The sequence below is a fragment of the Pteropus vampyrus genome, unplaced genomic scaffold, assembly GCF_000151845.1.
Source record: "Pteropus vampyrus isolate Shadow unplaced genomic scaffold, Pvam_2.0 Scaffold197, whole genome shotgun sequence".
In the NCBI taxonomy this organism is placed as follows: domain Eukaryota; kingdom Metazoa; phylum Chordata; class Mammalia; order Chiroptera; family Pteropodidae; genus Pteropus; species Pteropus vampyrus.
Genome location: NW_011888978.1, coordinates 2,688,149 through 2,705,338, shown reverse-complemented (window position 1 = coordinate 2,705,338; position 17,190 = coordinate 2,688,149). Strand labels below are relative to the sequence as shown.

Below are 17,190 nucleotides of genomic sequence, written 5' to 3'. Positions count from 1 at the left end.
CCACGTCAGCAAAAGCTGATAAGCAGGGAGCCCAGACTTCCACCCTGGTGAGGAAGGAAGGAGGCACCCCAACTCTGCAGTGGGGCAGTGTCAGAGAAGGCCCAGCAGGCAGCTGGGACTTCTACCCACTCCAGGCAGTAAGACCTCCTCCTCCACGCTGTGGCGGCAGGGGAGACCATGAGGGGCGGACCTCGACTTCTACCTCTACCCCCAGTAATGAGGTGCCCTCTGCTCCCCTTCTGGGCATGATGTCAGTGGAGGCGAGGGGGGGTCAAGACTTTTACCACCTCCCAGCAGGAATGAGGTCACCTCAATGAGGTAACTGTGGAAACCTCACAGAAAGCCAAAATTGCTACTTCCACCCAGCTTACTCTCAGGTGTCAAGAGAGGCGAAGGGGAACCTGAACTCTTGCCTCCCTTGGCCGTAAGGAGACAGTGCCTGCTTTCCCTCTCAATGCAGTGTTAGAGAAAGCCAGTCAAAACAGGATTTGAACAAGGTCTAGTTTCACAGCATAAAGTGAATATGTCGTTTCAAGTGAAAATCACTTTTTATACCAAGAACCAGATTTCAAAATGAATGGAAAAAGATAAGTAAAAGATTTCAATGTTGAGATGACAGAAACATTAGAATGATTTGATCAAAATGGAGCAAGCATGATAAAAATGCTTCAGTGAGAAATTACAAACATGCCTGAATAAATGAAAAAATAGTAAAGAAAAAGAAACATTTGACGAATAAACAAAACATAAAAACAAATGGAAATATTAAAACTGAAGAATGAGGAGGAAAAAAAATGGCATACATGATAGAAGCTCTATTCATCCCTCTGGCAATCAAATCAAAGTTGTGACAGAAATAAGGAGCAGCAGCAAGGAAAAATCGCCTGAGATCTAGATGAACAAGCCATACAACTACGGAGAAATCCGAGAAATCACCCTGCAACGGCAGAAGGTATGACGGGCGAGGATGCGGGGCTGCCCAGTCTCAAGCAGCTGAGTGAGATGGAGGCTGCAACAGCGGCGGGAGCCTCTTAAAGGGGCAGTGTCTGTGAGTGGATTTTCGTGGTGACAGACCTGCTTGCTCTGAGCACCAGTGCTGAGTCAGCTGTGCACATGGGGTACCAGGGATTTACAAGGAGACACTGTCAGAGTGAGGACTAGGCGAGACTCGCTCTGTACATTAGTGCGGGCAGTATCCATTGTTCCCTGTTGAGCCCTCCCCTCTCCCAGTGCGTAGACACAGTGCTGCCATTGCCGTGATGTCATCAAACTGGATAATAAAGGTCGCTCCACCCAAAAGATTCCCTGAAACCCCACCTCCTCTAGCTCGGGCAACACCCAAGCCACATCCAGGTGTATTTTCAGAGAGTCAGGCGCTCTTTGCTGAGGCTGACTCTGGTAGAGGCAGCTGGCCTCGGTTTCTGGTGTGGCCTTTTGAGGCAACTGTAAGCACAGCATCTGTGGATTTTGCTTGCTGAATCTTAACACGTGGCTCTGGAGGGGTAGAAGCTTGGGCTAATTTTGGCCTGCAGCTGAACCCCTCTCAAGACTGTGGCACTGGACACCTACTTTACAAATCCACACTAATAAGACCGGGAGACAAGGAGCTTTGCTTAGTACATAGAAACAGACATGGAAAGGCAGCCAAAATGGGAAGACAAAGAAGCAGAAAACATATGACAGAACAGAACATAGATCCAGATATAATGGAGTCAAGTAATCTAACAGATACAGAGCTCAAAACACTAGTTATAAAGATGCTCAATGAACTTTCGGGAGATGTAGAGAACTCCAACAAAAAGATAAAAATGGAAATGGAAATTATAAAAGGGAACCAGCCTGAAATAGAGAACACATCTGAGATGAAAAGTATATAAATGGAATAAACAAAGGAATAAACAAAGTGAATAAAGGCAAGGATCACATGCCCTATCTAGAAGACAGGAAAGCAAATCAGGATACTCAGACAGAATGGCAAGAAAAAGATGCCAAGACTATAAAAATAATTTAAGGAGGATATGGGAGACTATTAAGGCGCTAAATATTCGTCTGATCGGCGTAAGTGAAGAAAATCAAGATGTTGAACAGCTGTTTGAAGAAATAATGATGGAAAACTTCCCTAACCTGGTGAAGGAAATGGACACAAAACCCTAAGAGCTGAGGATTCCGAAAATCAGGGATCCAAAGAGGCCCACACCAAGACACATCATAATTAAAATGCCAAAGATTAAATAAAAAGAAACAATATTAAAAGCAGCAAGAGAAAAACAAATAATTACATATAAGGGAACACCCATACGACTGGCAGCTGATTTCTCAAAAGAAACTATGCAGGACAGAAGAGCTTGGCAAAAAATATTCGACAGAATGAAGACCCAGGATCTACAATCAAGAATAATTTATCCAGCAAAGCTAACATTTAGAGTTGAAGGACAGATAAAGAGCTTCCTACACAAAAATAAACTAAAGGAATTTATCACCATCAAGCCAGAATTACAGGAAATGTTGGAGGGACTTCTTTAAGAAGGAAAAACATGTATCAAAAACAGGAATAAAGAATGGTAACAACTACACTCCTATCAATAAATATCTTAAATGGAAAAGAATTAAGTGCTCCAACCAAAAGATAGAGTGACTGAAAGGATAAGAAAACAAGACCCCTACATATGAGAAGGAGGGGGATGGAAAAAGATATTGCTTTGATGAATCTAGAAGGTATTTAAGTCAGGCAGAGAAAGATAAACACTATATGATTTCACTTACATGTGGAATTTAAGGAATAAAAAGAACAAACTAATCAAAAACAGACCCACAAATATAGTGGACAATTTGGTGACAGAGGGGAGAGGGGTTTGGAGGGCTGGGAGAATGGGTGAAGGGTTAAAGAAGTACAAATTAGTAGCTGACGGATGGTCACAGGGATGGGAAGCACAGCATAAGGAATGCAATTAGCAGTAATACATTGGCTAGGTGGAGTGTCAGGGGAGGGAGGGAGAAATTGAGGGGATCATTTTACTAACTATATAGATGTCTAACCAATGTACTATATACTTGAAATTAATTAAAATTAAAAAAGAAAAGAAAGAAAAAAACTGAATAGAATAAATGAGATAAAAAGCTTAGTGGATAGGTTCAACTGCAGAATAGAGAGTCGGAGGAAAGAACTGGTGAACTAGAATACAAAACAATAGAAATTACCCAATCTGAACCACAGAAAGGAAACAGACTAAAGAAAAATGAATAGAGCCTCACGGACCTGTGAGACCACAGCAAAACATTTAATGTCCATGTCCTCAGAGTCATGGAAGCAGAGGACAAAGAGCACAAGGCTGCAAAAGTACTCAAAGAAATAGCTGGAAACTTCCCAAATGTGGCAAGAAATATAAACCTACAGATTTAAGAAGGTGATAAAACCAAAAAGGACAAACCTAAAGGAATCCACACCAAGCCACATATCATAATTAAACTTCTAAAAATTAAAGACAAAAAAAATTTTAAGAAGCCAGAGAAAGAGAGACCCCTTACCTGTAGGGGAAAAACAATCTGAATAACAGCTAATTTCTCATCACAAACCACAGTGACCAGAAGAAAATGGCACCATATTTTTCAACCCAGATTCCTATATTTAGTAAAACAAACCTTTAAGGAATGAAGGAAAATAAAGACATTCTCTATGACAGAAAACTAAGAGAATCTGTTGCCAGTATATCTATCCTAAAAGAAACACTAATGGAAATTCCCTAAACAGAAAGGAAATGATAAAAGGAGCCTTGAAATATGAGGAAGAAAGAAAAAAGAATATGGTTAAAAATAAAATAGGCTTCCTTCTCTTAAAATTTCTAAATCATCACTGGCAATTAAAAATTTTTTGTAACTACTTTGTAATACTGGTTTGTTTCTAAATGTAAATAAAGAAAATATTTAAGAAAATTGTATCAGAAATAAGAGGAAAATAAAAGGTCATAAAGAGAGTTAAGATTTCTATACTTCATTCAAACTGGTAAAATGATAACAGACTGTGACAAGTTGTGTATATATATATATAAAGTAATACTCAGAGCAACCACTAAAAAAGATACAAATGGATAATTCAGACACACTAAAGACAAGATAAAATAAAAATACAAAAAGATGTTCAAGTAACCCACAAGAAGGCAGGAAAATGAAATCAAAAAGACAAAACCCAGGGAGAACAACATAAAATGCAGACATAAGCCCTAACCTATCAATAATTACATTAAGTATAAATGGTCTAAACATACCAATTAAAAGACAGATTGGCAGAGTGGATTTTAAAACACGACCCAATAATGTGTTGTCCATAAGAGACTTCAAATATAACAATATAAGCAGGCTGAAAAGGATGAAGATATAAATCATATACATATTAAAAGAAAGCAGAAGTGGCTATATTAATATCAGACAAAGTACATTTCAGAGGAAGCAAAAAATTACCAGAGACAGACAGTGCCTATATGTCATGTTAAAAGGTCAATCCCTCAAGACATAGCAATTCTAAGTGTATCCACCAAAGAGCAGAACTGCAAAATATTTTAAACAAAAACTGACAACTGAAAGGACTGGGGTTGACTCAATCACCAATGGCCAATGATTTATCAATCTTATCTATGCAATGAAGCCTCCATCAACACCCTAAAGGAGAGGGTTCAGAGACCCTCCATTTTGAACTTGGAAATTCAATAAGAAAGCAAGCACGGTGTGCCTGGAGAGGGGCTCGGAAGCTCCCTGTCCTCTCCCCATACCTCGCCCTATACATCTCTACCACCTGGCTATTCCCAAGTCTCTGGTTTATGATAAAGCAGTAAACTAGTGAAACTCCAATCTGCAGCCAGTCCATCAGAAACACAGGTGATAACCTGGGCTTGTGACTGGCATCTGAAGTTTTTTTTTTTTTTTGGTGCGGGTAAGGTGCATTAGTCTTGTAGGACACTAAGCCCTCTTTACCTGGGAAATCTGATGCTATCTCCAGGTAGGTAGTATTAGGAGTGAGTTGCATTGTAGGACACTCAGCTGGTGTCCTAGAACTGCTTGCTGGTGTGGAGGGGGAAATCTCTGCCCTTACACATGATGGAATCTTTTCACCCTGTTAAAAGGATGAAAAGATAAGCTACATACTGGGAGAAAATATTTGCAAATCACACATCTGACAAAGGCCCTGTATCCAGAATACATACGGGACTCCTAATACTAAACAGTAAAACAGCAAAAAATACAATTAGATAGAACGTGGGCAAAGATATAAAGAGATATTTTATAGATGATGACATACAGATTATAAATAAGCACATGTAAAGATAGATGTTCAATATCTTTAGCCAGCAGGGAAATGCAAAGTAATACAACAATGAGATATCACTGCACATGTCAGAAAGGTTAACACAAAAATAGTTTGACACCACCAAATGTTGTGAGGATGCTAAGAAACTAGATCACTTACTACTGGCAAAAATGTAAAATAGTACAGCCACTATGGAAAAACAGTCTGGCAATTTCTTTAAAAAACAAACATGAAACTAACATATGACCCAACACTCACACTCCTAGGTATTTATCCTAAAACGAATCTTATGTTCACACAATAACCTGTAGACAGAATGTTCACAGCAGCTTCATCAGTAATAACCAAACACTGGAAACCACCCAGATGTCCTTCGACAGGCGAACTGTTTAACAACTGATGACAAATTCATATCGTGGAACACTACTCATCAGTAAACAGGCGCAAACACACAACAACTTGGGTGAATCTATAAAGAATTAACCGAAGTTAAAAAATCGATCTTGAAAAATTACATACAGCATGATTCTATTACTATAATATTCTTGAAATAACAAAATTATAGAAATGGAGAACATATGGGTAGTTGTCAGAAGTTAAGGGAGTACGCTGGGGCAAGAAGCAAGTGGGTGTGGGTCTAAGAGGGCACCATGAGGGTTCCTCCGGTGATGAGACTGTTCTGTATCTTGACTTCTCCATGTCAAGATCCGGTAGTGACTCTGTGCTACAGTTTTGAGAGATGCCACCATCCATGGAAATTGGGTAAAGGGCACGTGAACTGTTTTGCATTATTTCTTACAGGTTCATGTGAATGTCTAAGTATCACAAAATAAAAAATAAAACAAGTGAATGTGCATCTAAGGTAATAGTCCTAACAACCTTTCATTGTAGAACAATTTTCAAGAACATGGAAAATGTGAAAAAACAGTGAAGCGTGCTAGCTCTATGTAATCAACTTTAAGGAAAATGATATGAACTGATTCATGATGCAGAAATATTCTGGCTTTGTATGAATGGATACTGTAACAAAAAGGAATGATTTTTGAACTAAGTGATATTTTCTCTCTTCCAAATAATAGGTGCCATGAGAAATCAATGATAGAAGTTTTCAGAGAGCAAGGATGATGTAAGTGCTTGCTTTAAGAAGTAGCTGGCACATTAAAGTGTGCAAAGCTCAATAGAACATAGGATTTGTTCAAAAAAGGTGAAATTGGCAAAAAGACAGCTGTTACAGACAGATGGGTAGCAATGTCCAACAGGATATCTGAGATAAACAAATATCTCTGTGAAACTATACTTCCAAGGAAGAAACGTAAAAGCCTAGATGTCAAATAGTAAAGGATCTTTCTGAAATTGAAAGAGCAAAGGATCACCAAAAATGAAGGTGCCATAAAAACTGTCCTACACGACCCAAACATTTACTTTCAGAGGCACATTAAATCAGTTTGAAAATCTATGACCGATGACCCTAACTTCAAATAACGTTTGTAAATCCTTAGAGAAATGAACAGACTAAGGTTTTTAAATAAAATATATCCTGTATGATTGTAAAACCTTGACCCAACAGGACACAACAGTAGTTGCCTCTGGGATGAGAAAGGGACTAGAAGAAGAACAAGAAGGGTCTTAATTCTATAATGTTCCATTTCTTTTGTATTTAAAAAAGATACAAAAGTGACAAAATATTGTTAATTCCGGTGGTCAGTATATAGATATACTTTGCTACATTTTATACTTTTATCAAATATAAAAACAAAATAAAAAAGCTAGGCTACCAAAGGGAAATATAACAGAAGAAGCTATCTGCAGCTTACATTTCCCTGATCTCTACCTTAAGAAACCTCAGCAAGTCCAGTCTCACACAGAATAAAAGCTTTCCAAAGAACCATTTATAAAGGTAATGTTTGTTCAATATGGTATTACATACATTTGTAAATGTATTATTTGTATTTTTCCACTTAATTTGTTTTTGTGATTGTTATTACTTATATAATATGAAATGAATTTATAGGAGTAAAACCTCATAACTGTATTTCTAAGAAATAAGAGTGCAATTCGTGAATACTTTATTATATGGCTTTTCTTAGGAATCAATTATAAAGAAAGCTACAAGATTGGTGAAGACTCATTTAATGTGATGAAATATAAGTATTGACATATTATTAAAATGTGACTACCAATCTTGCTGGTTTAAAAAAAAACATTTCCCAATAGTTCTTACTGGATTAATTATGCCCCTCCAATTCTAATATACTAAGGAAGTTCTCATAAATCAAATTTTTAAAAAATGCTCAAATACTTAACTTCATTAATAGGTCCAAACCTTCTATTTACTGTTTTTTTGCACTATGTGAGTTTCCATTTTTTTTTGAGATTTGAACATAGGAGGAAAAATAGCTGTTCACAGTATGATGACATTAAATAAAGTACAACCTCAGGAATAGAGGTGATTGAAACAAAGGCTAGAAATGCAAGGCTAGGCTAAGAGTAAAAAAGAATACAAACACTGGTAGACAGTTTACGGGTGAACAAGAGAGAAACCCCCTTGATGTACCTAAGAAATTGATGAAATTTGGGGAAGAGTGAGCCTGTAAATCCCCTGGCAAAATGATTCCCTCTTACGGCTTCTTTAGACTCAAAAACATACATATAAACTAAAAAAGCACAAATATGGGAAGTCATACCTTTCAGGCCTAAAGTCTGCAACTGAAACAGTTTTCCCAGCTCGAAAGGTAGAACTCGTAACAGGTTATAATTTAAATGGAGTTCCCTGTTGATATAAAAAGTCCAGGAAGTCAGAAGATATATTATTAACCTTTAACAGCTAATATCGACAATATTAATTTCAAGGAATATAAGCTCCTAAGAATGACAAAATAGTGCTTTTCAAATCATATGTGTTAAAAAACAAAATACAACCAAAAATCCAAACTTCCACAGACCAATACATTTATAAAATACAGGAAAACAATGAATTACCAGAAAAACAAAATGAGATATAAAAGACCAACAAATTCAAGCCCCAATTATTCAAGAGTATTAGACTCAACAGATACAAAATCTCCCTCACATGCTGTATATCTCACTTCGGGCTGGTGACACAGTTTGCAAACTGGCAGCCCACAGACCACCCTGAGAGCAGCACTAGTCTATCATACGTAGCATCTATTACACATGTTGAGGGAAGTGATAAAACAGACTAGCGTGAATTGTCAAAAGAATGAAAATGATGTAGTACCAACTCAAAAGAACTTCTGATAGCTGGCTGCACAATTAACTTTATGATTAACATTTCTCTAAATTTACTAAAGTTTCACTTTAGAAAGAACGGCAGCTATATTATCTACCATTGATTATTTTAGTGATTTGTTTTTTTACAGATAACCATAATATAAATATCAAAGGACTCTTTAATAGGAAAAATATTTATAATTTTTTACACATGAATGAGAACTATTTCTATAATCCTTGGTTCTTAGAATTTAAATGAATCTTTGTTACTACTGAGTAAATCCGAGGTTGTCTAGACTATAAAATGGACAAGAAGCTTATCACAAATCACACAACTTGTAAATGGCAAAGTCAGGATTCCAATCTGACTCTGTGTGACTCCACAGCCTACCCACCCCCTACACTCTATACACAGTCCCCAACTCAATGACTAACTCTAGCTTCTTTCAAGTCCAGCCTTTATTACTATCATGCATATAAGACCTGGAAGGGCCAAAAACATTTCACTGACTGGGAGTGGTTTCCTAGACCCTCTGTTAAGGATGGTATGGTGCCCAGAATTAAGTGGGGACAATACCATAACCATCTGTCATAGGTGAGTGTATATGTGGGATGACATGAGTGTCTTCTATCTGTTCACTCACACTTCGTCCAAAATTTTGGTTCAGTAATAAAGTATATTACACAAAACATAGCAATAAAACAAATTTTAGGCAACGAATCTACTTGACTTATTATTTATTAGTTGACATTCAATTTTCCAAGAAAACTTTATATAAATATACATATATACTTATGTTTACTTTTGGTCAAAAACTGTCAAATTGATAGTGGTCTTTCCTAAGAAAATGAACAACACTCTATCTTGTTCTAATTAGGGGGTATATGGTTATCTACTAAGCTGAATCTGCACACCTGAGTGATACCATGTTTCCGAGTTCTGCCGGTAAACTCCGGATCTTGTTTGAGGACAGGTCCAGATACACCAGATTGTGAAGCTTGGCAATGTCTGAAGGAATGCGGGACAAGAAATTGTCACTCAGATGCAAAGCTGTCAGGTGAGTTAGTGACCACAAAGATGAGCTTAAGCTTCTTACTCTTCCTGTAAGAGAAGAAAAAACGGGGCAAGGATTATAATGTTCTTTACAATCTGATTCTGGATTAAAAAACATTTAGATGTTTTAATGAGTAATAATTTACCGTACAAAAAATTGTGAGAGAGGGGTTAACAGGAAAAACTTTACCTATTCTAGGACAATTCAATGCTATTATGACATTATAAACTCTACACTTAGCAGGCTAAAAAAAACCACTTAAGGCAATACATAAATATTTAGATTACATTATTATTTTTAAGAGCACAAGAGTTAAGACTTTATCCTTTAATGTGGCCTTGGCTATAACATAAAAGAAAAAGTATGAATAATTTGTAGTAATGATAAATCTACTATTTCTACATGGTTGATTTGAACTTAAGCCCCCCCCAAAAAAAAAAAGCAAAAGCAAAGAAAAAAAAATCAAATCTAATACCAGAAGATGAGAATTATACCCGAAACAAGAGGCAAATGAGGCATCTTCACATTGGCAAAGCTTTGCAATCAGATTACTCCAGTGACGGCTGTGTCAGAAAGCACGTAATTAAACAAAAGCTGTACCACATAAGTAAAAGTAAAAATACTTGCCAAGAAACATTTCTGTTAAGTCATAACTACATAATCGAACAGTAGTAGACGCAGGATTCAATTACTAAGAAGAGAATAATTTCTTCAATGCAATATTAAATCTGCACTTTGACACTTCATGGTAAGATGCAGTAATTTCTACAATGCATATAAGAACTTCCCCCATAATCTCTTTAACGATTCAGGATCTAGTCAGAGAAAATGAAACAAACAGATATAATAGAAATATACCAGTCTTTGAGAACTGATTTTCTATTGGCTGAAAAGCAATCCTGAGACTTCTACTTTTAATCAAGATGGAGTAACAGGGACCAAATTTACCATTCCACCTGAACAACTACAAAACCAGATAATATATATTAATCAACAAATTTTAGTGATAAGACATTGACCAATGCAAGAGAGTGATCCCTGAAGAATGGGAAACAAATGTGGGCCCCACAACGGTCTCAGCTTACTTCCTAAACAGTAGCACAGTGGAGAGGGTGCCAGGGGTAACATGGTGGTATCAGGAGACAGAGTGAAGGTCCAGGAAAGCCAAGATGACTAGAGTTTACAAAGGCAAAGTACCAGAGAGGAGAGAGACGAACAGAGAGGGCTGGAGATCTAAAGAAAGTGCCCCTTCAGTTTTCAGCTGAGTATTAATCAGCATATGCATGTGAGAAACTACCTGAGACAGAAGGAAAAAAACACCCAAAAGGAGGTGAGGCAACGACCCCCAGGTTCACACACAACTGAGGCTAGCTGGTATTCCCAACTGCCAGAGGTAAACTCGTAACTCGCAAGGCATTAGGCAGTGCAAAATCAGCCACAGACTGAAGGTTGCCCTCGGCTCCCCTAAGAAAGTTTAAGAGCAAGTCTCAAAAGATACAGTTTCCAAGTAACTGTATCCCAAAATGAAGCTCAAAACTAGTTACAGAAATACAAAAATATGCATCACCCCACAAAGGTAAAATTCAAAACATCTGGCATCCAAGAAAAAATTAACAGGCAAGCAAAGAAACAGGAAAATAACATCCAAAATGAAGAGAAAAATCAATCAATCCAAATTAGTCCAGAAGAAATAATAATTATAAAATTAGTAGACATTAAAAGTTACTGTAACTATATTCCATATCATCAGAAGTTAGAAGACTAAATGTGTTAAGTAGAGATACAAGATAGCATAGACACTCAAACTGAACTTCTAAAATTGAACGCTAAGTCTAAAATGAAGATGTAGCAATAGAAACTATCCAAGATGAAACAAAGAGAGAAAACATACTGAAAAAATTACATCAGTGAACTCCTGAACAACTTTAAAGAACCTCATATATATGTTACTAGAATCCCCAAAACAGGGATGGGCTGGGGACAGAAAAAATTATCTTAACAAATAAAGGCAAGAGATAAGTGGATATCCACATGCAAAAGAATGAAGCTGGACCCTTATCTCACACCATATACAAAATTTAACTCAAAAACTCTTGGAATAAAACATAGACTTCAATCTCCATGACCTAGGATTAGGCAATGGTTTGTTAGATATGACACTAATAGCACAAGCAACAAAATAAGTATTAGATAAATTGTACTTCGTTGAAATCAAAACCTTTTGTGCTTCAAGGGACACTGGTAATAAAGTGAAAAGGCAACTTCAGAAAAGGGAGAAAACATCTGAAAATCATAAATCTGAAAAGCTATTTGTATCCAGAATATACAAAGAACACAACTGAGTAGGAAAAAGACAATCCAATTTAAAAATGGGCAAAGATCCAATAGACACTTCTCCGAAGAAGATGCACGAAATAGCCAAAAGCACATGAAAAGATGCTCTATATCATCAGCCACCAGGGAAATGAAAATTAAAGCCACAATGAGATACTGCTTCGCACCCACGAGAACTATAATCTGAAAGACAGACGATAACAAGTACTGACAAGGAGTGGGAAACTGGAACCCTCACATGCTGCTGGTGAAAATGTAAAGTGACTCAGCCACTTTAGAAAATAGTGTAGCAGTTCCTAAAAAGGTTCAATATAGTTACCACATAAGCCAACAATTCACTCCTAGGTATGTATATAACCAAAAGAAAGGAAAATGTATTTCTACACAGAAACTTACACACAAATGTTCATAGCAGAATTATTCTGAGTCAGGAAGTGGAAACGACTCAAACGTTCATTGACTGATGAATAAATAAAATGTGGCCTATTCATACAATAGAGTATTATACTAGTACTGACACATGCTACAACATGGATAAACACTGAAAGAAGCTGGTGACCACATATTACATGACTCCATTTATATGAAATGTCCAGAAGGGTCAAAAATCCCCTGAGACAGAAAGAAGATTAATGGTTACCAAGGGCTGGGTGGTTGAGAGAAAATGGAAGATGATTGCTAATGTGTATATAACTCTATGAATATGCAAAGACCACTGAAAGTACCTTTTACGGGGCGAATTGAGTAAATTATATCTCAAGCTGTTACCAAGAAAAGAGAGAAAGGTGGAAAAATTTCCACGCTTGATGAAAACTACAAAGCCACAGACACAGAAAGCTCAAATGAACCCCAATCACATGAAAACTCCATGAAAAACAAAAAAGAAAACTCCACGAAAACACATCTTAATCAAATGGCCTAAAAAAAATAAAGAGTAAATCTTAAAAGCTGTCAGGGGAAAATAATTACATTCCACACGGAGAAACAAAGGTAAAATGCAGATTTCTAGTTGTAAACACTGTAAGAGAAAAGACAGTGGAGCAAAATCTTTAATATACTGAAAGAAAAACAAAATCCTGTCAACTTAGCAACCCAGCAAAAATGGCTTTCAAAAAATGAAGGCAAGTTACAAGATGAAAAGTGCTATGGAGATGGATGGTAGCGATGGTTGCACAACATTATGAATGTATTTGATAAAAACCTTCCCACAAAGAAAATTCTAGAACCAGATTGGTTCACTATTGAAAACTACCAAACATTTAAGGAAGAACTAGTATCAGTTCTACAAAAATTCATCCAGAAAACCGAAGACAAGAAGATACTTTCCAACTCCTTCTATGAGGCCAACATCACCTTGTTACCAAAACCAGGCAAAATACAAGAAAACTACCACTAAACATCTCTCATGAACACAAATGCAAAATTTAACAAAATCTTAATAAATCAAATCCAACAACATAATAAGGGGATAAGATTTGTGCCAAGAAATTCAGTTTGCTGAACAATTAAAAAAATTTATTCAAAAAATTCCTTAGAAAACCATCTGAATAAACACAGAAAAAGCATTTGACAAAAATCAATACCCATTCCTGATTTAAAAACACTTCTCAGTAAGCTAAAAATAGGAGAATTTTCCTCAATTTTGTAAAAGGGTATCTACAAAAAGCTTAATGGTAAAGGAATGACTGTTTAACCCCTAACATGAGAAACAAAGCAAAAATTTGCATTCTCATCAACCCCATTCGACATTATACTGTAAGTTCTAGCCAGTGCAGTCAGGTAAGAAAAATTAAAAATTGGAAAGGCAGAAATAAAGCTATCTGTATTTGCAAATGGCACAATCATCCATGTAAAAATCCTGTGAAATCTATAAAAATTCTAATAAGTGAGTTTATAGCAAAGCCATAGGGATAAATTGAAATATAAAATATCTATTGTATTTCTATATACTACCAGAAATTAAAATTTAAATATGGCAATATTTACAATACAATCAAAATTATGCAATACTTAGGGGTGAATTTGACCCCAAAAAATGGGTAGACTTGTGTTAAAAACTACACAACGATGCTGAGAGAAATAAAAGAAGACCTAAATAAGGGAAGAGATCTGTCTCCACAAATCAGAAGATTCAATATTATTAAGATGTTAGATGTCCTCAAATTGGTTTGTTTGTTTATTTATAAGTGAGGCAACCCTTGGTTGACCTCACAGGTTGCAAGGACCTTGTCAGCTTACGATCCCTTATTTTCTTTTATTTTTTACGCCTACAGCACCTGGTCTTCTTAGGTGGTCTCCCATCCAAGTACTAACCAGGCCCGACCCTGCTTAGCTTCCAAGATCAGACAGGATCGGGCTTGTTCAGGGTGGCATGGTCATAGACCTCAAATTGGTTTAGAGTCAACACAATCCCAATCAAAATGTTAGCAAGTTTGAAACTGGAAAGATGACTCTAAAATTCATATGGAAATTGAAAAAAGACTTAGAAAAGCCAAGACAACTTTGGAAAAACAAAAACAAAAACAAAAAACAGAATGACTAACACTACCTGATTTCAAGACTTGTTATACAAAGCTCTCTCAAAACTCAATAAGAAAACAACCCAATTTTCGAAATGGGCAAAAGATTTGAACAGACACAGATGGCAAATAATCAACATAAAAAGATGATCAGCACCAGCAGTCATTAGGGAAATGCAAATTAAAACCACAATGAGGTAAAATTATAGAGCAGAAAAAAGGCTAAAATTAAAAAGTTTATCCTGCCAAGTGTTGGTAAGGGTATGGAATAAAAATACCTAGTAGGCATGTAAAATGAGACAACCTCTTTGCAAAATAGTTTGTCAGTTTTTTAAAAAGTTAATTGTATACCTATCATATGACCGATTCCATTCTTAGGTGTTTGCCCAAAAGAAATAAAAACTATGCCTACGCAAAGACTTGTACATAAATGTTCATATCAGCTTTATTTGTAATACCCAAATACTGGAAACTATTCAAATATATTCATCAAGTGAATGGAAAAACAAATACTGGCATATCGAAATAGTGGGCTAATATTCAGTAATAAAAAGAATGAACTACTGAAAACTAACAACACAGATGAATCTCAAAGTAGTAGACAAAAATAAAGAGTACATACTGTATGACTTCATTTATTTAAAAAGTTTATAAAATGTAAACTAATCTATAGCTATAGAAAGAACATTGGTTGCCTGAGAATGCGGGAGGGCATGGAGAAATGAGGGAGGCAGGGAAGAAGGGATTACAAATTTGACGAATGATGGGTATGTTCACTCTTGAATGTGGTGACGGTTTCAAAGATGTACACACAGGTCAAAATATATCACATTATTTACTTTATGTATATGCTGATTATTACATGTCAACTATATATCAACAGAGCTGTGTAATAAAATCTATCTTGATCTAAGGTGCCTTTCCTTACTGTATAACACTTACAGTAGAATCTGCAGCATAGACTATTTGTAAAACAAATTTTATTTACTTAATTATCAGTTCATAAAAATGAAAAATAGTTAATATTCAATATGACTAAAACATAAACATAATATAACATAAACATAAATAGTTTGTTAAAATATAACAAACTATTTAGCAAGTGTCTATCATGTTTTGCATGTGTTCCAGCCCTCTACACTCAAGATACTGCTTAAGAAGAACTGAAAGGGCTTGAGAAATGCATTTTTATACTTCAATTTAATAGGAAGGACATAAAATTCTCAAAAAGAGGGTAGCCAGAAAGGAAAACAAAGTCTGTGGAGAAGGAAAAAGAATCAAGTAATGTATAAATAAATCAATCATACGAGGGTCAGAGGAAGGGGAGAAATCAGATCTGTACCATACACTGAAAAGAAAAATTCTGTAATAAATTTCTAAACATAAATCTATCTTAGAATCCAAAACTGAAAATACTGTCAAGTTTAATTCATTAAAATTTAAAACCTCTATAAAATATAATAGAGATGCTAACATGCATGGCAGCCAGAGATAACATCCGTTAATTCAGTCAACTTTCAGGGACCAGTATGCTGGTGTAGGGACAAAATGAGAAATAAAACAAAGTCCCTACCCTCAGTATTTTTTATGTGAGCTCTGTAATGAAGGAAAAAAAAAAGTAAAACAATCAACAACAGGAAAATGAATGACAGATAAGAACAGGTAAATCACTCAAGAAAAAACAAAGGACCAGTCATAAAAAAAAAAAGTTCATTTCGGTAATGAAAGAAATGCAAATTTAAACAATAAAATATTCATTTCCACCTAAGTGAAAAGTAAAGTAAGATTAATAACCAGTAATGACAAGGATAAGGGGGAAACACACACTGATTCATTATGGGAAAGATACGACTATATTTTGAAACCAATCCTGTAACAGTTATAAAATCTTAAATTTAAATATCCTTTGCCTCATCACAATTCCACAATTAGTGATTTACCCTATGAAAATACTGTTCAAGTATGCAAAGATATATACTGTTGGTAGCAGGGAAAAAATTAGAAATAACATGAACGATCATTAATAACGCATACTTAAATCATGGTTCATTCAGACAATGCCACCATTAAAGAGCATGCAATAGTTATATTTACTGATATGGAAAAATGTTTACAATAAAGGAAGTTGGAAAAAAGCAAATTTCAAAACAATACTCCATTTGTGCAAAAAAGCTAAAAGATCAAGTTACAGAAGTAACATACTGTGGATAAATACAAATCTCTATTGGTAGAACTATGCAATCCAAAAACCCAAGGTTCTCAATTTTCTGGAAAGTCAGTGAACAAAAGGGAGTCGTCTTTTGAGATTCTGATGATATTTATTTTATTTACCTCTCCATAAAGTTATATATATTCATAAAACACTCCAAAATTTATATGCAATTTTAAGTTTAGAGAAAACCTGGGATTATCCTGACCTAGATTAAGAGCCCTGTTTTGATAAGTAACTTCATTCTAAAGTGCACAGAATCCTTCATTGCTAAATATCAGGAGACAGAAAGAATCTAATTAGTATTCCCTGAAGTTGAGTGTTACACTAAAGGGACTGGGTGTAATTAGTGTGCCTACAAAGAAATCAATATCATTAGCTCTGCACTTGCAGATTTAGAAAAAACAAGGAAGAAGGAATCTTGACTGAACCTCTAAATTTCTGACATTTTAGAAGAAACAGGAATTACAGTTGATTTTCATTATTCCTGGATTCTGTATCCATGAATTCACCTACTCCCTCAAATTCATCTGTAACCCCAAA

At 35.7% G+C, this 17,190-nt stretch overlaps 1 protein-coding gene and 1 pseudogene across 2 annotated transcripts in view; both read right to left on the bottom strand.

The window, feature by feature from the left end:
* Positions 1 to 17,190, bottom strand: part of CNOT6 (CCR4-NOT transcription complex subunit 6) — an 84,327-nt gene that overhangs the window by 15,714 nt on the left and 51,423 nt on the right. For both annotated transcript variants that reach the window (XM_011371988.2, XM_011371990.2), the window contains exons 3-4: positions 9,446 to 9,632; positions 7,984 to 8,069 (exon numbers count right to left, since the gene is read on the bottom strand). In XM_011371988.2, the coding sequence (XP_011370290.1) occupies positions 7,984 to 8,069; positions 9,446 to 9,632 (273 nt within the window). The remainder of the gene's footprint in view (positions 1 to 7,983; positions 8,070 to 9,445; positions 9,633 to 17,190) is intronic.
* On the bottom strand, positions 14,184 to 14,302 carry LOC111746687 (annotated as a pseudogene).